Below are 26,405 nucleotides of genomic sequence, written 5' to 3'. Positions count from 1 at the left end.
AGAACAGATTAAAACAATCCTATATCTTCTTTGCCTGCTTCTTTGTTTTTTTACATGCACTATTACAGAACAACAACAGCGTCTGCAGATATTCTCAGAAATGGGCTTTGGTGACTTTGCACAGTTATGGGCAACTGTTGAGACCCTCTCTCTATGCTGCGGCTTTTTGAACCAGCGTGCTGTAGTGGTTAGAGTGTGTCGCACTAGTACCTGGGAGACCAGGGTTCTAGTTTGGGTGACCTTGGGCCAGTAACTGCTTCTCAGCCTAACTTACCACCCAGGGTTGTTGTGGGGATTAAATGAGGAGAGGGAGAACCATGTTTACTACCTTGAGCAACTTGGAGAAAAAGGTGGGCTATAAATGCAATAATTGGAATGTGACTGGTATCAGGAGCCAATGGTGTGTCGTGGATTGGGATCTAAAGCTTGCCCCAGGCTTGAAGGGGAGCCCTTGACATATTATCCTCTATGGGCCCATTCCTGCACCCCACACCCACTCTATGGGCTTATCTAGTAGCAGCAGTGATCTTTCAATTGCTGCTGGGTGGCCACCATTTTATATCTCCCACAGTGGCCCCCAAGATGGCATTGCTCCACAGCAATGTAGGAGGTTTAACATGGTGCCTTGTAGCCGCTTACTAAGGGTGGACCTCCCTTACCATTGGACCCTGCCAGGCCTCTGATTCCCCAGCAGTTGCCTGAAGATGCCAGTTGCTAATGTTGGCCCCGAATCATAGCATAGTCCAACCTTGGATGAAAATAATCAAGACAACAATCAGATAGCATTTTTAGAGAAACTTGGCATGATGCTCCTAGCCAGGAATTGGGAAATCTCTTGATCAGGATTGGCCCACTATGTTTCCTGCCAGAGTGGATCAGCAAATGATGCGCCCTATACAAGTCAAAGAGCGTAGTACTCAAGGTAGCCAGGTTCTTATTCTTACACCTGAAAACGTCCTACAAATGCCTCTTCCACGTCCTGGCTGTTAAAATACAGTGGAACCTCGGGTTGCGGATGTAATCCATGATGGAGGCACGTCTGTAACCCGCAGTGTCGTGTTGGCACATGCGCGTGACGCGATTTGGTCTTCTGCGCATGTGCGAGCGGCGAAACCCGGAAGTAATCCTGAAAACATGTAACCCAAAGCATTTGTAACCCGAGGTACCACTGTACAGTAATAAATTCAGTGGCTACCAATTTGTTATTGAGAGGGGTATGTGCAAAGAAAGTAATCTCTGTTGCATTTTGTTGTTGTTGTTGTTTAGTCCGTTAGTCATGTCAGACTCTTTGTGACCCCATGGACCAGAGCACGCCAGGCACTCCTGTCTTCCACTGCCTCCCGCAGTTTGGTCAAACTCATGTTAGTAGCTTCAAGAACACTGTCCAACCATCTTGTCCTCTGTCATCCCTTTCTCTTTGTGCCCTCAATCTTTCCCAACATCATGGTCTCTTCCAAGAAGTCTTCTCTTCTCATGAGGTGGCCAAAGTATTGGAGCCTCAGCTTCAGGATCTGTCCTTCCAGTGAGCATTCAGGGCTGATTTCCTTCAGAATGTATAGGTTTGATCTTCTTGCAGTCCATGGGACTTTCAAGAGTCACCTCCAGCACCATAATTCAAAGCATCAATTCTTCGGCGATCAGCCTTCTTTATGGTCCAGCTCACACTTCCGAATCTTTGTCGGCAAGATGATGTCTCTGCTTTTTAAGATGCTGTCTAGGTTTGTCATCACTTTTCTCCCAAGAAGCAGGCGTCTTTTAATTTCATGACTGTTGTCACCATCTGCAGTGATCATGGAGCCCAAGAAAGTAAAACCTCTCACTGCCTCCATTTCTTCCCCTTCTATTTGCCAGGAGGTGATGGGACCAGTGGCCATGATCTTCGTTTTTTTGATGTTGAGCTTCAGACCATATTTTGTGCTCTCCTCTTTCACCCTCATTAAGAGGTTCTTTAATTCCTTCTCACTTTCTGCCATCAAAAGTTGTGTCATCTGCATATCTGAGGCTGTTCTGTTGCATTTTAGCAGTTACACAAATCTCCATGAAAGGGTCAGGCTTTGTGTCTTTTTTTTTTTAAAAAAAATGACTTGTCTGTTTTTGTTCTTTTAAATAAATTGTTTACATATGTAGACGTCGTTCTGTTGGGACATGGTGCATTTTATTGTGCCACATTCTTGGCCTCATCGTTGTTAAAGCTAAGATTCTTCCCATTTTTCCTTTCCTTGTTTGGCTCATAAATGGCTGGTATTTCAGAAATTCATTCTCAGGAAATAGCTCTGCTATATATGAAATGGTAGTGCTTGAACAGGAAAGAGAGATGGACTTATTCAGCCAACAGTTGATCCGCCTTTATTAAAACTATTTCCCCCTCCAATCAGGAGTGTGTTCTTTATCTCCTGGAGTTTTTACCTGCAGTCTCCCCTTTGCCAAATACATTAGGATTGCGAGGGGTACCCTATGGCCAACTATTATTATTTTAAGTATTTATATCCTGCCTTTTTCCCAAGCTGGGATTGAAGGGATCTTACAACATTTTAAAACACCATTGTAAAATACAAAGTAATAAAAGCAAACCTGTTAAAAACAGTAAAATACTTAAAAAAATTTTGAAGCATTGGTCTGCCTAGCTCTGTCTGCCCACCCTCTGAGGTCTGTTCCCAGCTTCCTGTGGGTGCTGGGGCCCCAGCAACATTACATGTGTGCCTCTATTGAATATGGCATTGCAAGGAATTCCAGCCAAGGGTGAATTTTGTAGGAGCATTGCTCCCAGAAGCACTGACTGTCTATAACTTCAAAACAAAGCTTGTCATTTCAGTGTGTGCTCACTGATTTGGATATAATAATATGTGCATTGCAATTTCCCTTCCTTCTCACAGGTACCACCATGGTGAAGCCAAAACTGAACAGAATGGATGCTATCGTCATTGTGTTGATGAAAACATTGAAAGGAGAAACCACTATTTGGATCTTGCAGGAATAGAAAACTATACGTCAAAATTTGGACCAGGTATATTATGCATTTTCTATAATTTAGCTGCTCCCTAGAGAAGCTATTGTAATGATCTATATGTTTAATATCTCATTCTCTCTCTCTCTCTCTCTCTCTCTCTCTCTCTCTCTCTCACACACACACACACACACACACACACACACTTATTATTTATTTATTTATTTATTTATTTATTTATTTATTTATTATTGGATTTTTCCTTCTTTTTTTAGCTGTTTGTGTTTTAGCTGTAAGCCACCTTGAGTCCCTGTCAGGGAAAAAGTGGGATATAAATGCAATAATAAGAATAATAAGAATAATTTAGATCTCATCTATTCCGACCTTCCTTTTTATTGTTGTTAAAATTGGATCGTTAGACTTGTGGGTGCTCAAGTAACTGGAACCCAGTGAGAACTAAACTAAAATTTCCAACTATATTCACCAAGTGTAAAAATAATCATTAATACAGCTGCTAGGGAGCTACTTTTAAACAAACAAACAATTATTATTATTAGTATTATTAGTATTATTATTAGTATTATTAGTGTTATTATTTAGCTCATCCTCTGTTTGGTACATTGGTTTATTTTACTTCAGCTGCTTCCTGCTTTTGTTGTCATATCAGTACTTAGAGCCTTAAAATGACCAAGTGTTCTACTTCTTGTTTCTCAGGATCACCACCAGCGGCTCAAAAACATGACCCTCCCATCCGAGTCGCAAACCAAACAAGGTCCCGTTCCCACGAGCCAGAAATCTTCCACGCCCACCAGCGCAGATCGCCAGCGGCGGACCCCAGCCACGTCAGTTTGATGGAAGCCTCCTACGCAAAGCTTGCAGAGATACAGCAGAGGCTGCGGAGCCAAGATGCGAGCAGGCATTTTGCCAAGTCTCCCAAAGCTCAGGGCAGAAATGCCTCTTCCGCCAACGCGGGGAGGGCCGTAAGGAGTAAGCCTGCCCAAGGGGCCTCCGTGCCGATGGCTTCCCCCACCACGCGGCTGGGCCCAAACCTCCCTTATCTCCCCATGCAGCCTCAGCCGGCTTACAAGAAACACAAGCAGAGGGCCAAAGAGACTCACCAAGTCTGCAAAACCTTCCAGCCCCCCGGGACGGTTTTTGAAAAAGAGCACGTGAGAGACCTGCCCGCTGTCATCTTGTACGAAGGCCAAGTGGGGCAGATGATTCAGAGACATGAGCACCACCACCACCACGAACACCACCACCACTATCACCACTTCTACCAGACATGAAATGGAGCCCCTGCTGCCGTCCGTTAGCGAACCATCCCGATATGAAGGAGGCCTTTTTAGCTGCCACACTCCGGAAGAAAAGTGTTCTTCTTATTAAGCTTGTTGCTACTCCATTAATATTCCGCTAGCACCCATCTTAGGAGTTATATGAAAACACTAAGATTAATAATAATAATAATAACCTAACACTATTTATATTATGTGGGACTGTGTAGCTTACTTTATTAATTTGTGGATTTAAAGTTTGGCTTGTACAAGAACACCCGTGCACAAGAGCAAACAGCCATAGCTATCATCACGAGCAGTGCTTGAATGCAGGTTGTCAATGCACTTCTGGCAAGGATCCCTTCCTCCACGGTAACTGGAAGAGATGCTGCAAAACAATAAGGCTATGACACCCAGCTTGTCCCATTCGTTGCCTCATTGCACACAAGCCCATCATCAGGGGAGCAATGTTCGAAGGTTCTGGACTCCGGGAATATAAACAGCTGCTACCTCTCGTATAATTCAGAACTTCTTAATGATTGTATTGTGCTATGTCGGGGTGGGGCTGGGGGGGTTGTTTTTATTTGATTGCATTCATGTAGCCTGTATATGTTTTACTCCTCACCTCCTTGCAAGCTATATCTTAATATTAATTATGTGGAAATAACTAACTATATTTGTCAACAGAGCTACGTTTTTCAACTTATTTCCCCACCCCCTTTTTACCATTTTCTTTTTAAACAGACACCTTTACGGTCTGCTTTATATATTGGGTACTATTTAAACATATATTTTCTCTTTCTTATCGGCTGTTGTGTGTTGGAAAGCCATCATTAAGGAGCATGTTTCATTGCAGTCGGGATAGGGGCTCTTCAGAGGATCTGTGGGGTCCTGGCACCAGAAGAGTGAAATAGGCCTCAGAGGCAAGGGAGCATAGGTAGACTGCACCCATTTATCCCTGTTCACAGTCACCACTCTGAACAACAGCAAGAGGTTTGCACTCGTTTGTAGCATTCCTCTCTTTCTCACTGTTGCAAAGGCTGCTTCTGTAACCCTCAGTGAATTGGATTTTCCCTTCTTGGGTGTCACCCTGTGATGACACCACAAGTTGGCTTGTTGCTGGCTTCAGCCAATCTCCTGTGGGTCTTCCTTCACCAAACACACACACACACACCACTCTGCATATCAGATGCCTTCCTCTAAATTTGCATTGGGCGCCATCTTGACAACAAAGGCATATAAGACAGCAATATTGTTACTCAGCTGGGGCATTGCTAACCTTCACTTTTCAGCTTATAGTTTTCCTACACCCCCACCCGTGTGTGTGTGTGTGTGTGCGTGCGTGTGCGTGTGCGTGCACACACACACACACACTCATTTAATTTTGCAGGTTGTGGATTTCTTTTTTTGCTTGGTTCTCCTGCTCCTTCATTTCCCACATTGTTCTTTTAGAGAGAGAGTTGTGGACAGAATATTGCTCTTCTCACCTTTTAAACGTTGGCAAATATATATAAATATAAATATATATAAATATGAATATATATATGAATATACACACTCTCAGGTACATTTTTTGTGTTTTATACAAATCTGTGGGTTGGTTTTTTTAAAAAAAATATATATTAACATTTTAATCTTAAAGCAGCGACTCTTTGGACATGCTCTTTGAACATACAAGTATGTGTGTTCCTTCACCCCACCCCAATCTCCCAGCTGCTTCTTGATTTTTGGTTCTGCAGCATCTACTACTTCTGCCTATTTCTTTAAAAACAAACAAAAATCATCTGTCTTCTAGTCTCCCCCTCCACATTCCTATCATATGACCTCCACCCCATAAAGCAGGTTAAGTCATGATGTAAAAAGTCATGACTGTCTGTCAAAGGTAAACCTGGAGCAAGCATGGCCAAAGAGTTGTTAAGCTTGATTCCCTGCCCCCGCCCCCTCGGGACCAGCAGCTAGAGAACACAGGGCCAAATTCGTTAGACCATGGTGCTGAGAATGCAAATGTTGCAAGTTCGATCCCTGTATGGGACAGCTGCATATTCCTGCATTGCAGGGGGTTGGAATCGATTGTCTTCCAACTCTACAATTGTATGATTCTATAAAATCCTAAGAACAGAAGAGCTTGCTGGATCAGACTAGAGCCCTGTCTAGTCCAGCAACTTGTTCTCATGGTGGCCACCTAGATTGCTGTGGGAAGCCAGCAAGCAAGACCAGAGCCCAACAGCACTCCGAGGCATACCCACCTCTAACACTGGAGGTAGAAAATATACATTGTGGCTAGTAGACATGGAGAACCTTATCCTCCATGAGTTTTTCTGATCCTCTTGGAAAGCCATCAAAGTTGGCCGCCATCACTAAAAACTGTGTCCTGAATCTTCCAGCATTTAGCTTCATTGGATAAAAATCCAGCTACCCGAGGAGCTCTGGTTTCCTCACTCAGAGGCAAGAAGGCTACATGTAGAGGGGGGCATTATGAAGACAAGTGGACTTGCTGTCTTTCTGGTGGCCCTTGGCTCACCACCCTCTATCCCTTCTCATTAACCCACTAGCATTCTTAAGCCTTCATCTCTCTTCTTCTACAGCAGCCTTCCCCAACCTCGTTCTCACCTACTGTTATTGGACTACAGCTCCCATCACACCTGACCATTGCCCATGCTGGCTGGGGCTGATTGGAGTTGTAGTCCAAAATATTTGGAGGAGGCTGTGGTACAGGAACTAGGATCAGACCAGACCTTCTCATCTGGCTCTGCCAGCAGACAGCTCTCTTGTCTTTTCTGCATAGCACCCATTGCCCCCCACACAGATGAAGAGCTCCTCCCTGTGAGCAGCAACAGGAAAACCTCCTTGCCCCTATGCGGGAACCAAAACACAAAGTGGTGCATTTCAAAAGGAGAGACTTCTGTTGCTGTTCCCATTGCAGTTAAGGAAGAAAGTTAAAGAGCTCCTTTGCCTGTGGCCTTGACCCTCACTGGAGTAGGTAAGGAGGTGAAGGCAATGCTGCTGGCCCTTCAGCACTTGGACATCCCATTAAAAATAAGTTGTCAAGCAGAGCAGCAAAGGGAGGAGACCGTTTTAGGCTTCCTGCTCTAATCAGGTGGCAATTTGGTGTTTACAAGAGAGCGAAGGATATTGAAGAAGGGGGTGCACAGTTTGGTGTGTGCCTTTTGCAGAAGCTACCAAAAGGAAGATCTTGGGGAGGGGTTGTTCTAGGGCTGCACTTCCCCTCTGTCCACAGTCCTTGGCCCCATTACCAGTCAACAAGCTAGTAAGCCAGGACCCCTTTGTTGCATTTGCAAGTTAAAAGGAAGTCTCTGACCACACACACACACATACACACACACACAAAGCAGTGTGGATTTTTTAAAAGCATTTTATCTTCTTTCAGTATTTGTGATTGTTGTTGTTTACAATATTGTGAGATGTTCTTCCATTTTAAAAAATAATGGGGAGCCCCAGCTCAAATTTTGATCAGTTCAAAATGGGATGTTCTGTTTGAAGAAGGAAGCGTGATGTGTACAGTGACGCCAAATACATTGAAGAGTCTGACTTGGTTGTGGCTGGTGATCAGAATTAACACTTGTTCATTAGTTCTACAACTCTTGTCTCAAATAGAAAATCTAAGCAATGCTTTCCTTTTAAAACAAAACCAGCCATGTTTTACATGAGTGTTATTTTCCTTCTGTCAACATTTGGTCCAGTTATGTCTGGCAAGATCTTTTAAAGTGTGTTAATCTGCGTGACAGTTAGCCCATTTGGTTTATCCTTTGAAATTCTAAAGTTAAAAAAAAAAGATTATTTATATGCTGAATTTTTTTGTATAGAAAACTGCGGAGGGGAAAGTTGGTTAGAACAGTCTTTACTTAACCACTGAGTTGTTCTAGTCTATTTTGCTGCTTGTGTTATCAAACCCTTCCTTTCCTCCAATGTATATATAATTATGGACTACAAAAAAGAAAAAAGGCATATCACATGCCTAGTAGAAGGAATAAGCTTATTTATATGATAGTGTTAAACAAAGTCTGATGTATTCAAGTGATTTTGTTATACTGCATGCAACCCCACGAGTGTAACACATTCCATTGGAGAAAAGATGCCATGTCTTTAGGTTCTTAAGAAAGTGGTGTTTGTCGTTTCCTTTCATGTTTTCTTCCTATCTGTTGTATGTTTTCCACATACAATCAGGCAACTCCAACAATGCAAAAGAACATATCTCTCTTTGACTCAGAAGGAGGTAAAGAAATTGCATTAGCAATGGTTTTAGGAGTCTTTAAGGGGACACGGGTGGTGCTGTGGTCTAAACCACAGAGCCTAGGGCTTGCCGATCAGAAGGTCGGCGGGTCGAATCCTCGCGACAGGGTGAGCTCCCATTGTTCGGTCCCAGCTCCTGTCCACCTAGCAGTTCGAAAGCACATCAAAGTGCAAGTAGATAAATAGGTACCACTCTAGAGGGAAGGTAAACAGCATTTTGTGCGTTGCTCTGGTTCGCCAGAAGCAGCTTAGTCATGCTGGCCACATGGCCCGGAAGCTGTGTGAGGACAAACACCAGCTCCCTTGGCCTATAGAGCAAGATGAGCGTGCAACCCCAGAGTCGTCAGCGACTGGACCTAACGGTCAGGGGTACCTTTACCTTCAAGCAACACTCCTCCCAATACCCCCTCCCTTTGGCAATTCGTTTCATTCAGGAGAGAGTCATGGATGTGTTGGCTACAAGATTTTGTTGGGTTAGTCCAAGCATTGGCAGTGTGTTTTGGGGTGTTGTTAATCTAACCTTTAAGATTTTTATTTTTCCTGGATAAGCACCTTTTAAATCATTTTATAGGGGATTAAATGTATGTGGTTAGGGGTAAAGGATAGAAATCAACTCAAGGTTGTGCAAGGAGAATGCCTCTCAAGGCTGGTTTTGTGTAGGTGCAAAATGGCAGTGACGTGATGTGAATGGTTAAATTTGCTCTTGACCAAAAATAGCCAACACACAGGACAGTTGCCTAGTTCTCATTGTGGTGGCAGTGAGCTTGCTTTTGAGGTGCATTGTTTTAGATTGCCAGTTGGGGGTTCAAATGCCTGAAAGCTCTTCCATAAGATAAAAAAAAAATTCTCTTGAACCTTGGCAGGTAGCATGCTGGGGGAAAGAAGGCTATGCTGGAACCATAAAGTTGCCAGAAGAGTCCTGCTGAATCAGACCAAAGGCCAGTCTAGTCCTACATTCCATTTCCAATTGTGACACCCACCTCCCCTAATTGCCTTTGATAAGTCCCCAAGCAGTGCAGCTATGCACCATCTAGAAAGAAAAACCACATTACAAAAAGGTCACAAGGTGCCCTGAACCCCTGGCCGGCAAGTCAGTATGTCAAATCCCCAGTCCTGTTTTAATCCACATGCCCAGTGTCCCACAGAGATCCTGTGTCAAGGTCCATCAACATGGGTAGTTGAGCAGGAACCTCAGTTCTGCCCTTTTTCACTTTGCCTGCTGATTGCAGCATCTGGGCTTGATGAGCCATGTGACCCTCACCTGTTCCAAGCCTACTCCAGCTGAGGAATCACAAATCTAAAACTAGTTAGCCTCACTTGGCCAGCTAAGGAGCTGGGCTGTTGGCCCTTGCCTGCCTCAGCCTCCTGGAACACATCACCCACTGCTCCCTACACTTCAAAGCCCACCATGATCATGGAGACAGGGGTCACTCTGGCTCTGTTGATGAGTCCTGCTGCTCTGGTTCCTGTGCACTGGCCCCCAACCCTTCATCATCCTCCATTACCCTGTAAGTACTTCCTACACCAATCTTCTCCTTCCCCATTCCCAGCTTGCCCCAGTATGTCCCAGTCCTGGCTACACTCCTCGCCAGGATCCTCTTCCTCCTCCCTGTTGACTTGCTTGTTTATGACACGAGGGTGCAGATTTGCACAAAATGTGCATATGTCACATGTCCAGATGCAAATATTGAAAAATTCAAATAGGAATGAAATGGTAGAAAGACTGGCCAGGTGATCTGTATTCTCTCTAGGGATAGAAGTAGAGATTTGTTTTGGTTCACATTTAAAGGCAAAGTGAAATGCAGACATCCTTTGAAATGCACACTCCTCTGATTTTGCAATGCAGTTTTCCACACACATAATGTGTACAAAAATGCACATGCTTGGATAAAGTGTGTGTATGTGTGTTAATAAGAATCACATACAAAAATGCATTATATTGGGGAAAATTGTTTTGCACAATTGTGCACATTAGGGGAAACTGCATACAATAATATATATGTTAGGGGAGATTCATTTTAAGTCCATGAGGACTTAAAAAAAAATCTGGTATGGAAATATGGAGAAATGGACTTAAGAACTGAAAAATGAGAAACTGAAATGGGCAGATTCACCCGTACATAGTGCCTGCTCAGACTGCAGCCCAGGAGTTGATGAGCAGTTTCAAGGCCCCTGTACTCAGTGATTTCTCTCTTCAAATACATGACAGTTTCAAACAGAGAACTGCTCTTTATAAAGGAGGACACACAACCATTCTAGTAACATCCCCATTGCTACAAGTGCCAAGCAAATAATATTCAATGGCCTATTACCTGGGGGTTACATAGAGTTATTGGTGTCACCACTGTGGGCTCCCTGATTCCATGATAAGGCCTTTTCAGTGGAATGCCCTCCTGAGTGACATGCATCTGTCTCCCTCATTGCTGACTTTCAGGAGAAATCTAAAAACATTCCTTTTTACCCAGGCATTTGATAGCAGACACTGTTCCTGACTGCCCCAAGATCACTGGTTGCTAATGTTCTTTAACTATTTAGAATGTTTTTAATGCTTTATCACTGCTGTGTTTGCCACCGTGGGTTCCTTCAAGAGGAAGGGCAGAATATAAACCAATAAATTATTATTAATATGTTAAAACCTCAATTTACGCTGTTAGTCACCTTTCTGCTAAACTAAAACATAACAAACAAGAGCCTGCTGGGTCAGGCCATTGGCTTATCTAGTCCAGCACCCTGTTCTCACAGTGGCCTGTGGGAAACTCACAAGTGGGACCCCTACAGTGATTTCTAGCAACTGGTATTCAGAAGCATTGCTGCATCTAACAATGGAGGTAAAAACACCTACAAATTGTCACTTTTCCTCTGTTGGGCAATTGCTCCACCCCCCTGACCATTTTGGGCGACTTTTCCCACAGTCAGGGGTCTCCCTGACCTGCTAATATGTTCATGTGTCTAAAGGGACTTTTTTGTATGTGAGCCTCCACCTGTGGATTGAAGTGGTACATCCCAGATCAGCAATTGTAGTTAGGTAATTTTAAGACTGGATTTAATGATCTTACCAGGGGAGGAAAACGTGTATTGCATCACTTACTTAAACCAACCCTGCTGCATTTGAGGGTCATGCAGAGTGGGGTCCCCAAATACCAATCCTCATGACACCACTGGTTCAGACACAGGTTTTACCACCCAACTGGGAACTAAAGCTTTCCTTCTTTTGGATCAACTGAGTCAGGACATTGAACCTGCAAGCTTCCAATGGCACTGCAAGTTTTTCTGTCAGAAAAGATGGCAGCAAAATGGCTCCCAGGAACGGAGGGAGGGGGAGAAGGTTCACCTTTTTCCCAATCAATGGGTGTTTTGTTCTTGATCTCTGTAGAGCTAATCTTTCAAAGAATCTAAGGTGAATACTGAAGGAAATTAAACAGGGTGTCTTATGTGTGGGTTGGCTGGTTGAGATGTTTTGTTCACTTTCCAAAATGCAAACTATATCTTGCTGAGATTTTGTGAAATGCAAATGAACTTTAGTAACATGGCATCAATGTGCTTTTTTAAACAAACAAACAAACAAACAAAAACAAACTTATATCAGTTATGTAGAAACGTACAGTATTTAAATACTGTCTTGCATTTGTATTAATGTGCATTAATTGTGAATAACTGAACATGTCACGTAGCACAGTTTATGTTTTGGGTTATTTTTTATTCACAGAACTCTTAAGCCTCCATAACATTTTTGTAAAAAAGGAAAAAGGAAAAAAAAGTTTGCTTTTCAGTATTTTGTATAGTTAATATAGATGGTTTTGACTAAATGCTTTATTTATTTAATAGCAAAACTGTGCCAAGAGAAACCCCTGTTAATTAAAAATTTTACTAGTTCAGACGTTTTCTCCCCTTTATTTTGTTAAGTTCAGCGTCATCATTCCTCCAGTTCTCATTTCATTTTGATTCATTTGTATTCTAGACTTTTTTTTAAAAAAAAGTAGAAGAATTGTTTTGGTCACATTGTTGAGGACCTTCACTGATGCTGCGGCAAACTCTTCTTATATTGTGGTTGTTGCATTATTATTGGAGATTTGTTGGGAGTGTAGGGGTTGCCAAAAAATCCAAAATGCATTGTGGGGCGGGGGGGGGGGGTTGAGACAAAAGGCTGTTCAGGTCTGTATAAAATTTACAAGTGCTACTTTAGATATACAGGTGCAAATTTAGAAAGTTGCTTTACTTTAATTAGAAATAGACTACATCTCACTACAGTGGGGAATACTTTGCCCACTTAGCCAGGTGCTAATAGGCAGCATGTGCTTTCCTTTCATGGGAACCATCCATGCTATACATTTAAAGTAGTAACATAACCACTTAAACAGACTTTCCCTAAATAATCATGTGGAATGTAGTTTCTTAAAGTTGCTGAGAGTTGTTAGAGGATCCTTATTCCCTTCATAGAACTAAAGTTCCCAGGGTGGTTTAGCTATCAATTTTTCTTCTCATGGAAATCTGTGAGGGGAATAGGGTTTCCTAAGCAACTTTCAGCACCCTTAGCAAGCTACGCTTCCCAGCTTTCTTTCTGGGGGCTTTGTGTGACTTTTCAAAGTGATAATCATAGTGTTTTGGTGCTGTTTACCTTTAAATCAGACTTGGACTTGTCAGCCCATAAAATGGTGGGAGCAATGCAAAACCTGATTTCAGTTTTCAAAAAAGCCTGAGGCCTAGTCATGAACACCTGGAGAAGCAACCTGCCTCTTGAGTAGATGGAATCTTGATTTGATAACCAATTTCCCCAGATGGGGACAAACTTTTGATCGACCTAAAGTTTGGCCTTTTGGCATGATGGTTAGAAATATTCTAAGACAGGCCATGTTTATCAAGAGCAAGCAAGGGAGGAGTCCCCCCACTCCCCAATTCCAGGCCCCTGGGCCGAACTTAACATTTTAGATCTCTGTTTTCTAAAAAGCAAGTGTTTTTGTCTCCAGGAAAACACCACCTCCATTACTAATTCAGTTTCTGTATTGCTGCCCTGAGGGCACGACGAGCATTTGGCTGTGTTTTTCCTTGTTTCTTTGTCTCAGACCCTGAAGCAATAGTTTCCAAATTAGAGTGAATGTTAATTAGTTTCTTCAAATGACTGTGTGCAGTATCTACAATGCAATGGTGACTGTTGGCAAGGAAATTCTGGCCAGTGATCGAAACTGACTGTCAAGTTGGCTGGAAACACTCCTGGGTTGAAAAATAACTTGGCGGGGGTGAGGCTGGGCTTGCTGCTGGGTTTCATTCTTTTGAGTGGTCCTGGCTTTCCCTGGATACAACCTTGACGGTTGGTAGAAATGTTGCAGAATTGTTAGAAGGCCCTGATAAAACCCTGGAGTATTTAATGTATGGATTAGATACACCTGCTCCCTCCCGGCCTCCTGCAAAGAGGATACAGACAACCAAACTACCCCCAGTGGAACATCCCCATTTTGGGCCATCTATATGGGCTCTTGCTTCCATCTTTTTTTTTTCTTGGGAAACCATCAGTCTAAAAACATCCAGCATGAGGGCTAATCTGCACATACAGCAAAATCCTGACTGAACTGCTCTAGACCGAGAATTACATTTTTAAAATATCTGTGAAAACACTGCATTATATTTTGATTCTTCTATATATTGGTGTGCTTTTTAATTATTGTTTTTATTATTATTTTATCTTACATATGTTAGCTGCCCTGAGATTCCTGCAGAAGGAAGGGTGGGATATAAGCACAGGGATAATAATAATAATAATAATAATAATAATAATAATAATAATGTGGAGTAGCATTCAAAAACAGAACCCCCATCAGCAGCCTACCAACTGGTCCAGGGTTCTAATGCCTCATTCCACTTATGTAAACACCAGCAGTAAAGTCTATTCCTCAGATCTCTTCTGTAATCTTCTGTGCCTCAAAACCTGCTTTTAAACAAAAGACTGCAATTATATTTTGAAATCTAAAATCTGGGTTCAAAGAAGCTTACAGCAATAAAACAAAAAAAGTACAATAAAAACCATAAAAAGTTAAAAGTTAATTGCTTGCAAGTTTCAACTTGCACCTGGAACTGTCGCATCAAATAAATATGCAGTTGGCTGCTGCCCCTTTATCAGGTCATTTTAATATAGTATAAATATCACCTGATTGTGGCATTTGAAAATGTTTTATTTTGTGAAAGCACATCTACCCTTTTAAAATGGCATTTTGGGGTGCTTCCCAGTCCCCCACCAACATCAACTAAATGCATCTGCTGGATCAACAGCAACAAAAGCCATTTTCAAAAACATAACAAGAGTGAAGGATTCCTTCCTCCCACCAATAGAAGCTTTGTACACATTCTTGTTTATTCTGCATCCAGTGCACTCCCACTGCTGGTTTCAGAAGCGGTGCACTCCAGACATTTGGCCACAATCCGTACCTTTCCTGACATTTCTTACGAAATACGGCCAGCTTCAATCCAAATTCAGGAAAATAATGGCCTAGCTGCATTGTAAGCTGTCAAGGAGTACACAGCCAGAGTTAAGGTGTATATCTACGTCTTCATGCACATACGCACACCCAATTCTGATGTGAAATGTAGCTGCAACATTGGCAGAAGCAATTTAAGGGAGCCTGCAGATTTTGGGGAGGGGGATATGACAAGGAGGTTGGGGGGGGCAGGGGAGGGGGGGAGATAAACCTTATTATGTTTCTTTGCCAAAGGAGAAAAGAAACGATATTGACTTAAATGTGGGGAATTTAAAAGAGGCCATATGTTCTCACTTTGTGCTTTGTTTCTAATAGATAGACAGAAATCTTTTGAAGTGTGGATTGGCTCAGTGGGGTGCAGGCTTCTGTAGAGAAAAGATGCTAAAAGGGAGGATGTGAGAGGGCATATGAAACTCTATTAGCCATGCAACAGCAGAGAGAGAAAGGCAAATCCAATGATAATGTACATCTGTTTCAGGGAGTTTATAAGCTTTGAACATTTTTTATGTGCTGATAAGTGGATCCTTTTCTTACCATAACTTAGAACTTCAAAGGAGATTGTGTGGATAATGCAAATTGCTGAAATATGAGATTTTCCTACAAAGAGGTTTTCCAAAAAAAGAAAAAAGAGAGAGAGAGGAAAGAATTAAGGCTAATTGATGCCACAGTCTTTTATGTGCAGTGTAAAAACTCGACAAAAATTGATTTTTTAATATTTTTTTAAAGGGCATTGACGGAAAATATATTGCAGGCTGTTTCCCTCTCTCTCTCTCTCTCTCTCTCTCTCTCTCTCTCTCTCTCTCTCCACCCCCACCCTTTGTGGGCATGGTCTTTGGTTTGAAAGAGAGAAGCTTCTGTAAGTTGAACATTTGTCTTCCAATATCAGCGAAGCAATAATAATGTAGCATAAATTAAGAGACATAGCCTAGCTGTTAATGCTATCAAAGTCTGTCATGTCAGGGGAATGTTAAGAAACCACAAGTGGAAAGCAGCACAGAGTATGGAACGATCTTATCTGCTTCAGTCAACTGCCAATTTCATCTCCATAACAAGCTGCAGGATCACAGTATATTGCCATTGCTATTATCACCTGTCTGTGCCATCCGGATGCTGAACAGGAACAATTAACCTATGGAACTCACTGGCACAAGATGCTATGAAACCTCAGGTGTGAGTGGCTCATTGGTGTTTTTTGTTTTAAAGAGAAGTGGACGTACCTCTCCCAAACAAACCATTCCCTCTATTCCCAATCTTTGGGGGCAAGGTGCCTCCAAACAGCACCACCCACACAAGAGGGAGCTATTTGCAGGTTTGCAGAAGTATAAAAATCCTAAAGAGGCAACTCCTTGACACAGTTCAGTGAGAGCTGAACTTGCTCAGTGGCAATGGAATGCTGACTGTTGTGAGGAGTGGAAATGGAGTGCCAGGAATTGTGAACAGAGAACACAACCCACACTAAAAACGTTTTGTTGCAGGCCCCATTATCCAAAGCTAATAGCCATTACATCTGGCAATGAAATTCCATGTTCAAGGACTTCAAAAATTTCAATTATTCATTACTGACAGTGGGGCAGAAAGACCGGACTTGAAGAAACAGGGGCAATTGTTAAGCATCTGAGAGCCACACGGCATGACCTCTTGTCCCTTGTTTGGGACTTTGACTGCTTTGGATAGTCTTCCCTGGGGCTTTCTTGTTAGTTCTGACTAGCAGTGACTAGGTGAGATCTCTCTGTGACTTTCACAGGCCTGCTACCTTAGATGCTTTCCAAATGGAACTGTCCAGGAGCAAACCCAGGACTTTTTCAAGGTGCTAAGCATCTGGTCGCTATGGAAAGGGGAGAATGTCAAGGACTGTATTTAGGTAGGGCTTTATTCCGTTTCACCAACACTTCCTTTCCTGACAATTTCAACATTTTAAGGGATCTTATTGAAAGTCTAGCGATCATTTCCACCTTATTTTCCCCCAGAAAAACCTGGAAGATTGTGGGAGTGTTGCATTGTAATGTAACATGAGAAAAATCCCGTAATTTAAAATTTAGCATGACATGTTGGTATATCCATCAAACACCAGTTCCATAATGCAACAGGTGATGCAGTGAAAAAGGAACTTTAGAAGTTGAGACAGAAGTGCTGAGATTATAACCAGGAAAATGTAACGCAACAAACCCCACATCTGAATGAAGCCCTGCAGGCTTCCAATGATTTGTTTTCTAGTGGGAAGGAAGGTACCAGTGGAAGAGAATCTGCCTTGAATCAAAAAAGGCTGTGAATGAGTCCTTGCCATTATGGCAAAACTGGGTTAGGTGGATTGATAGACTATGAAACCAAGTCAGTTTCATAAAGTTGACAAATCTGTCATTGGAAATTCAGAATCAAACTCCTACCAGCATGGTTCGGTAGGATACTTTTCTTCTTCTGACTCCCACCTGGAGCTATGGTGAGCTTCACCCGCAAGGTTTTACTGGAGCTGGGAGAGTGGTTTACTGAAGCATCAGCTACTTCATAGATGGTGTGAAGCAAGCTGGTGATGTCCTAGAATCAAGGATGAAGCAAGCAGAGGGAGACAAATGTGTTAAGAACAGAAATAAGGAGGTGCTTTTTCCCCGCTCAGAGAAAATCACCTCTTACTTCATTCACAGACATTTTCTCTTGTTAAAGGTAAAGGTAAAGGTACCCCTGCCCGTACGGGCCAGTCTTGCCAGACTCTAGGGTTGTGCGCTCATCTCACTCTATAGGCCAGGAGCCAGCGCTGTCCGGAGACACTTCCAGGTCACGTGGCCAGTGTGACAAGCTGCATCTGGCGAGCCAGCGCAGCACACGGAACGTCGTTTACCTTCCCGCTGGTAAGCGGTCCCTATTTATCTACTTGCACCCGGAGGTGCTTTCGAACTGCTAGGTTGGCAGGCGCTGGGACTGAGCAGCGGGAGCGCACCCCGCCGTAGGGATTCGAACCGCCGACCTTTCAATCGGCAAGCCCTAGGCGCTGAGGCTTTTACCCACAGCGCCACCCGCGTCATTGACAACTCCGCAACAATGCATTAACTTTCTGTGATATCATGCAATGATTCCCTATTCTGAATGCACCCAAGATGAATCAGGGTGCTCCACTGGGAAAGCATTATATACTAGTAGTAGTAATTCATTTATTTATACCCCGCCTTTTTGCCTGACAGGCCTCAAGGCAATTTACACATCATGTCTGTGGCTGCATAGATGTCATACATTTACAGCACATGGCTTCCCCCAAATTATCCTAGGAACTGTAGATTAAGGGTGCTGGAAATTGCAGTTCTGTGAGTGGTGAACTATAGTTCCATTGTGCCTTCAATGTATAGTATGTACACAGCCTCTATGTGCATCTATCCACACCAGTAACTGATGACAGGCCCTTTTCATCTCGGCTGGATCGTGGAGATGGGATGTGGAACCAATGTACGAAGCAGAGCACTAAAGCGTTCTTCTTGCTGAAATGACGATGTCATCAGGCTAAAGAGAGAGAGAGAGAAGCGGAGAATCATGCCGGCTAATTAGATTCCCAAATGGCAGCTCATGCAGACTGGAAATAGCAGGCCCTTCTGTTTATTTGATTTCCTCAGTTCCACAGACATTGCTTTGATCAAAATAATGAGCAGAGTAGTTTATCTGAGGGGCTGCCAGAGGCATGTAGCACACCTTGGGATGCCACACATTGGCAACTGCCACCTGTCAATGCCACCTGAGTGGTGCTGAAGAAGGCCTGGTGTGAAAGTCCTTCCATGCGTCTGCTTTCTTCACGTGCCAATTCACATGTTAATGTTGGCATGCCAGTGACTGATGGCCCAGGTGGATCCACAGCTGAAGTGGTGGGACTACATGTGACTGGGCCATTGTGCATGGTAAGCACATGTAAGTGTATGAAGAACTTTGCCAAGATAAGGACTTCCTGTGTGGACTTTGTCCTGTATATATCAGACCTGTGAGACACATTGGCATAGGCTAATTTTTATATATAGGCACAAATTTAAGAAGACTTTCAGAGGGCAGAAAAGCAAAACCTGGTCTTGCTCACAGGACCTATGGTGAACTATGAAATGCTAAGACAGAGGTGTAGTGTTCCAGGGTGGTGGAAGACCTGTTACTATTTCTGCAGTAGGGTCCCTATCTCCAGTGCCCCAGAGCTGCCCAGTCAGCATGAACGGAGAGCTTTTTAGCCACTGAGAAGTCTTCTCTGCACTGATTGGTGCCAAGCAGAGTGAAAGAAGTTGAGTCAGTCACTGGGGTTTGGTTCCTAGGGTTACTCTGTCAAGGGTACATGGGAAGAACCCTGAGGAGTTGTTATTCTGTATGTTCCAAAGCTAAGCATTTAGCAACACTAAACACAAGGGGCTTCAGGGTCAAGAGAATGGTGTGCAAGTTCTGTTGCATACAATGGAGCTTCTTGGTAAACACAATTTAAGTCACCCCAAAATAATATATTGGAGTACTCCCAACCATTTGCCCATGTACGTGCGCAGAAAATAGTTGATTGTTGCAATGCATCCCTAATTATTATTATTGTAGGATTATAATTTTATTGTATAATCTTAGAAAGTTGAATACGGTAATCTTAGAAGGATGTGTGGCTGTAACTATCATGCAATTCTGAAATTGTCATCACACTGCAATCCATCCATCTATCCTTCCATCCATCTAGTATTTTGGACCAACACCTTTGCTTTTCAAACTGATACAGGCCATTCCACTGCTACATGACTCATCTGTTCCAGGTGTGCACAAGGCATTGGCTTTGTGACTACTTAAGTCCCACTCATTCCAAGAGGACTTAAATTGCAATTAGCTTTTGCTGGATGGTGCCCCAGATGTTCTATATCCTCGGGCGAATTGCAGCAGGGGTGGCTGGGGACAGACCCCACCACCTCCTTCTGATCCTCCTTTGAAAAATAAGAAAAACAAAAAGTGGAATTGCATCTGGGAAGCCAGAGTCCACTGGAAGCTGGACAGCAACTGGGAAGCAGATGTATTGCTAGACTCATTGCAGTTGAGTGGGGAGATGAAGGAGCTGGGAGGAGGGGAAGAAGCGGGCCTTTGTGAGCCAACTGCTTTGATCTTTGCAACCTAAGTCTGGCCAGCTTTACAAACACAGAACAAAAATCAATTACAGCACTCCATCCAGCAGTGTTTATAACTCATGGCACAAGCTTGGATGGCTTTATACTCCTCCAATTCAGAAGGGACACTGTCCAGGTTTCAAAGAGAATTCCTCCCTCCCTCCATAGAATCAACACATTTCAAATAGTATTTGAAAGGCTTTCACCATGTATCAAAAAGTTTGATATAGAACTTTTATAATGTAAATAATGCAAGGCACTTCTATCCCTCAATTTGGAGGTTGGCTGAGGAGGATGGGAGACAGCCAAACCACACATAGAGCTCTCCCATCCACAAAAGCTTCTCCAAGAAGCTTTCTTGCATTTAAGTCCATAGCTGCACATCCTGCAAGCCTCTCCACTGAAGTGAATGGGGAAGGCATGCACATGCATAAGAACCTAAGAAAATCCTGCTAGATTAGGCCAACAGCCCATAATCTGGTCCAGCGCCCTGTTTTCACAGTGACCAGCCAAACGCCTGTGGGAAACCCACAAGCAGGATTTTAGCACAAGAAAACACACCCCTCCTATGGTTTCCAGCAACTAGTATTCAGAAGCATTACTGCCTCCAATTATTATTATTATTATTATTTATTTTATTTATTGAATCTATATACTGCCCTATACCTGGAAGTCTCAGTGCAGTTCACAGAATAAAATCAAAATATAAAACCACAAAATACATAATCAAAACAAAAACAACCCCCCCAAAACCCCCCACATTTTAAAAGGGCATAGGATGGTGGCAGAGCATAGCCATTTTGGCTAGTAGCCATTGATAGCCCACTCCTCCATGAATCTGTCTAATCTTCTTTAAAGCCATCTAAGTTGGTGACCACCACTATGCACTGCATGAAGACGTACTTTTCTTTCTTTCTTTCTTTCTTTCTTTCTTTCTTTCTTTCTTTCTTTCTTTTACCTGTCCTGAATCTTCCAACATTCAGCTTCACTGAATGCTCACAAGTTCTAGTGTTTGAGAGAGAGAGAGAAACTTTTCTCTATCCACTTTCTCCATGACTTGTGCAAACTATTGTGACATTGGCTGGCCCTACCAAGAGGCAGATAGTGCAGGATGGGAAGTGGATAGAGTTTTGTGTGCCACGTGGCTGACCTGTGCCCCCTAAGATTGCCTGTTGCCCTCAAAGTAAGATTCAGAGGCCAACCCAGTTGGTTTCTGTACATGGAGTGCAGGGGAAGGCACCATATTGCACTTTCCCTCAGGCAGCAAAATGTTTATTGCTGCTTCCAGTTATGATTTTCTCCCAAAGGGCATTTGCCAGTTGTGTTCACCGAAGCCTGCTTTTTATACTGCACTTCCTCGCAGGTGATGGACCATTTCATAGAAGGGTGTGAGAAACGGCCCTGCTCTTCTGCTCTGGTTGCATGCCTGAACAATTTGAGAACTAGTATGGCAGCCTTCTCTATTATAACTTGCGCTCTGTCAGTACTTCTTGCCCTCTTCTTTCTGGGAAATGAATTTGACGGCTGTGCTGTTCCTGTCAAGGAAAGACAGAATTACGTGTGCATTTAAGCATGGTGGCAGACTTGAATGACTGAGTGACTTGAATGGCAGACTTGAATGACTGAGGATTGATGGATAGACCCAGTTGAGTCTTGCCAGTGTATATTTGACTAATATTCTAACAGTAAGTCCTGCCAGTCTGGGGGGTGAAAGGAGGGAGGGTTGCAGTTTTTCCTCCCTACCCCACTTTCCTCCTGAATTCCTAACCTAATCCAGGAGAGAATTTACCAGTTCCGCCTGTGCTAAACTTTTCCTTCATCTGGCCATACCAAAAAAGCAATTTGGAAAAAAAGCAGGGTGGGGAAGGAGAATTACCAGTTTAGAAGTGGAGCAGGCTGATGTGTCATTGGGCTTTCAACATGAAAGTTACAAATTACAGTGTGCATAGTAAGCAACGTGTTTTGCCATGAAACACAAGTTGTGATGGCCAAGCATTTGAAGGCTCTTGCTTACAAACATTTGTGACTGAATCCCAGTGCCGTCTTTGACAATGTAAAGTTGCATTGGTGAAGTGGTATTTAAAGTGGAAAATCTATGAAGCAGGGAGGGGGTGGTTGCTTAACTCTTGCAAAGCAGATGCGCTACCACTGAGCACGGCCTGTCCTTCATGCTTGTGGGCTCCAGAGGGAAACAGAGTCGGCATACTACATTCAAGTGGACAAACAAGTATTTTTAATCTCTATAGGTACTCTGAGTTAGTAATTTTCCCATGCTGGGAAAACTGAATAGAGCCAGCAGTTTGCTTCACTTGTAGTACACGAAAGCACAGAGCAGGCAAAACAAGAGCAGAAACTTATGGAGGAGCTGAATGTGGAGGGCAACAGTGACAAGAAGATATGAACACCAAGAGGCTCCAAGACACTCAAAAGTCTGAGTCATCCGTGCACATTTTCCTGAAATTGAAAAAAAAGGCACTATAGGGAGGGGGGACCTGCCAACCCTGTCAAAGATATCTGAACTTGAACAATAATCTTCCAACCACTGTCATCCTTTTCAAAAATCCATATGAAGAGAGAGAGAGAGAGAGATTGCAATTTCCACGACAATTGAAATACCTGCCAAAACCCCAATCTTGTTAAAATGATTGTGATTTCCAGTGGAGGGAAAGAGGACACACAAGGCTTTGCCTTTCAAGCAGTGTTTTATTCTAAGAAGTGGGAGTGGAGGGGTGCAGAAGGAGTCGAAGAAGCTGCACATAAGGACGTCGCGGGTCTAAGAGAAGAGAACTAGTTGGCACAGTGGCAGTGTTTTCAGTACTGTATAGGAAAGGCTGCCACTGCATTCACCTTCCAGATGTAAGTTCTGGAAAATGACAGCAGAGATGCACTTTTGCAGCAGGTTGCAGCACTGATTGGCTGGTATCTGTAATGTCACCAAGAAACCACCCACCCCACCCTGCATCCAATCACCAAAGCAGTTTTGCACACACAACTCTCTTCATTTGTTAGTTAGTAATGCATGCATGAACGAATGGCTAAACGGGTAAATGTAGATTTATTTAATGTGTGTGTTAGATTTATAACCTGCACCAGGGCTGGCTCAGGACATTTTGCTGCTTGAGGCAAACCAGAAAAGGGCATTATCCAGCCTCCTTCTCCATCTCCTCCACTTCTGCCCCCTCCTCAGCTGCCTGAAGCAACTGGACATGGCCTGAGGAAGCCCCAGTGTGCTGAAAACAGCAGGGGGAGAAAAGAGAGGCTGGAGAGGAGTGGGGGTGGGGACAGAGGAGGTGGAGGAAGTGGGGGCAGTGGGTGACAAGTGCAGGGGTGAGCGGTACCAGGATCTGCTTCCAGCTGTCCCCAGCCTGCCACCTGTGGCAACTGCCTGCACCTCATGGATGGGCCATCCCTGCCCCACTCCTTCCTACAAAGGAGCCCATGGTCGTATGTAACATGTTGTGATGCTTTAAAAATAAAGGTGTGTGTGCTTTGATTGACAGCCTGACAGAAGAAGGTGGTAATGGGGAGGGACAAGCTTAAATCAGCACAAGCTTAATTTTTATTGGCCTACACAGCTGTCATTCAAAGTGCAGAGCTGTGCGGAACCAGGGCCCAAACCGTGGCCGAAGCCCCAATGGAGCACCCCTCCTCTCTCTTTTAAATACAATTTCCATCTTCACCCTTTAGTAGTTTCCACTACTGTTGATAGAATCATGGAGCTGGAAGCGATATCAAAGGCCTGGACTGCCTTGCTCTTTCCTAACCCACTCAATGTGGTTGGACAGGATTCCCTAGACAGAAATTGTCCCTGACAGATGTTTATCTGAACTTTTGGTCTCCAACTGTTTCTAGTATTGTGTTTTTTACATTCCTGGGATGGCTTTTGGGAATGATTCCTATGGATGCTTGTGAGTAAAAATGCTTTGGCACATCTTTTCCCCATGGGCCAGATAGATTTAGCTCAAGTAATTGTCTCTGAATGAGTTTTGCAGATGATGCCCAGAGAGTGGTCCAAGGGTACGTGACTTTTAAAGCTAAGTGGTTATCAGCCTAGTTGGTACACAGATCCCCATTTAAATAAAGCCTTCCAAATCTATTTTTACATGCACGTACCCAAGATTCCTTCCAAACTGTCACTCTTCTTTGGGAGGGATTCAACCATATACTGACAAATTTAGTGTCTGACAATTAAAGTAAATTAAAGTGGTTTAGCATCAATCTCCTCTTCCCAGGGAACTATGGGAATTGTAGTTCTGTGAAGGGGATAGGGTTATCCTAGCAACACTAAACACCCTTATAACACACTACAGCAGTGGTTCCTAATTAGCGGACCCCTTGTTTTTCAATAGCCAAGTTATGGACAACCTACTTTTGAAAATTTTGATATTTCTATGATTGTCTTTGTTATGCTTTCACTCAGTATAGTTGTGTGTATTTCTGCTGGAGCCCTGCTGCCTGCTGTTGCCATTAGGGAAGCTTGCACATTACCAAAGGCCCTCTCAGATCTGGAGCCGGTTATGTTAGGGGTCCAGCCCAAACCTAAAATCTTCCACAGAGCAGCAGGTGCACTTAATTAGCAACTCATAAGACGCACCCTTGCAGGACAGGTAGGCAGCAAAGTGGAGTCGATAGCCGCATTAATCAGTTGCAAACCTTACATCACCTTCAGAGGCAAAGGTGACACTGGGCTAAATCACCATGGATATAGATGATCACTTTTCTAGCCCATGTAGCAGTAAGAGCATTAACAGGCGGTTTTATCAGCAACCACATGCTTCCACACATTGCTTGCGACAAATCTGAACATATTGGAAGGGGTTGAGAAATTAGCTGTGGCTGTTTTTTTATATAAAAAAAACTTGTGATCCTCTCAGGGGATTCGATTCCTAGTCAGGTACCTCTTTTCCTTCTCCCAGGCCTGCAAGTGGAGTTCTAAGGTTTTTTTGTGCCCAGTTTGTGTGCAGGATTATATACCATCCCAGAGAAGGAACACAGGAAGTTGCTTATACTGAGTCAGTCCATTGGTCCATCTTGTTAAGTTTTTTGCATTCTCATTTTCCCAGTCTTCACTTAAGTTCTCCACACTTCTGTAGAAGGAAAATTAAATATATGAATTCCCGTGGACCCACATGTGTAGGTGGACAACAAAAGAATCAGCTGTGTGCATAAATTCAAAACGTAGTACTTGCACACACAGAGCCCCAGTAGCAGGTTTTAAACCCAAAAAAGTTAAGCAACAGTATAGTGCTAGGAATACAGGATGTTTTAATTCTGTTCAGCTGCACACAGCAGCTGACCTCTTTCTACCCCTCTTGCAATAAGCAAACCACAAACAGTTAAGTAATTTTAAAATACTATACTTACAGATTCAAGGTCTCGGTCATGCATTGTTCCATGCAACAGCAAGGCAAAATAATCTCAGGTAGAAAATACAGCAAAGTAGCTTCAGACATGTCCTTCTTGTGGCTTACATGATGCACAGAGAGGAAGTAGAAATGCTTCAATTCCTCTCCAGAGCAGAGGGTGTGTGACCTAGCTGAGTATCTACAATACATCTCTGTGGTCCTTTTCCCCTTCATGCACCAACTAGCCCTATGCTTGCTAGTTGTATCTGACTGCAACCTCCCACATTTTCCACATCATGCTTTTTTTTAAAGTCCAAATGAAAATCCACCCACATTTTAGTGAAAAATTCTAATATGTACTTTTTTGCCTGCAATTCTGCCTAATATATACATTTTTGCAAAGCAATTTCCTTTAACACAGTGTGTATTTGTATGTTATTTTCACTAATACAGTGGTACCTCGGGTTAAGAACTTAATTTGTTCTAGAGGTCCGTTCTTAACCTGAAACTGTTCTTAACCTGAAGCACCACTTTAGCTAATGGGGCCTCCCGGTGCTGCCACGCTGCCGCCACGCGATTTCTGTTCTCACTCTGTAGCAAAGTTCTTAACCTCAGGTACTATTTCTGTAACCTGAAGCATCTGTAACCCAAGGTACCACTGTACATGCATTTATATGCATACTTTAATAAATGCATTTTTGTACTCACCACTGTGCTGCAGAAGTGCATTGCAAAATTTGGAGAAATATAAATTTCAAAGGATGGCTGTGTTTCAGTTTGCATATTGTTTCAAAAAGTGCAAATTAGGTAGATTTCCCTTTAATTGCAAACTGAATCTAAATTCTCCCCATCCCAAGCTGAGGTAAGTAGCCTCACCCTGCCTCATGGTTATTCGGCAAAGGAGCAGCTCATTTGCACAAGGCGTTTCCCCTCATGACATTTGCCTTTCATCAGACATGCTTCTGGGGAGCAATAGCAAGAGTTACATTTCAAGCCCTTTCTTCTCTCTGCTTTTGGTCCTATCCTGTGACGTCCTC

At 43.2% G+C, this 26,405-nt stretch overlaps 1 protein-coding gene across 2 annotated transcripts in view; it reads left to right on the top strand.

The window, feature by feature from the left end:
- Positions 1 to 12,344, top strand: part of NKD1 (NKD inhibitor of WNT signaling pathway 1) — a 129,017-nt gene extending 116,673 nt beyond the window's left edge. For both annotated transcript variants that reach the window (XM_079988864.1, XM_079988863.1), the window contains 2 exons: positions 2,874 to 3,004; positions 3,659 to 12,344. In XM_079988864.1, the coding sequence (XP_079844990.1) occupies positions 2,874 to 3,004; positions 3,659 to 4,233 (706 nt within the window). In that variant the 3' untranslated portion in view covers positions 4,234 to 12,344. The remainder of the gene's footprint in view (positions 1 to 2,873; positions 3,005 to 3,658) is intronic.
- The last annotated feature ends 14,061 nt before the right edge of the window (positions 12,345 to 26,405 follow it).

Source organism: Podarcis cretensis (assembly GCF_951804945.1).
Source record: "Podarcis cretensis genome assembly, chromosome: 8".
In the NCBI taxonomy this organism is placed as follows: domain Eukaryota; kingdom Metazoa; phylum Chordata; class Lepidosauria; order Squamata; family Lacertidae; genus Podarcis; species Podarcis cretensis.
The sequence above is the reverse complement of the archived record's forward strand: the minus strand, read 5'-3'. Positions and strand labels throughout refer to the sequence as shown.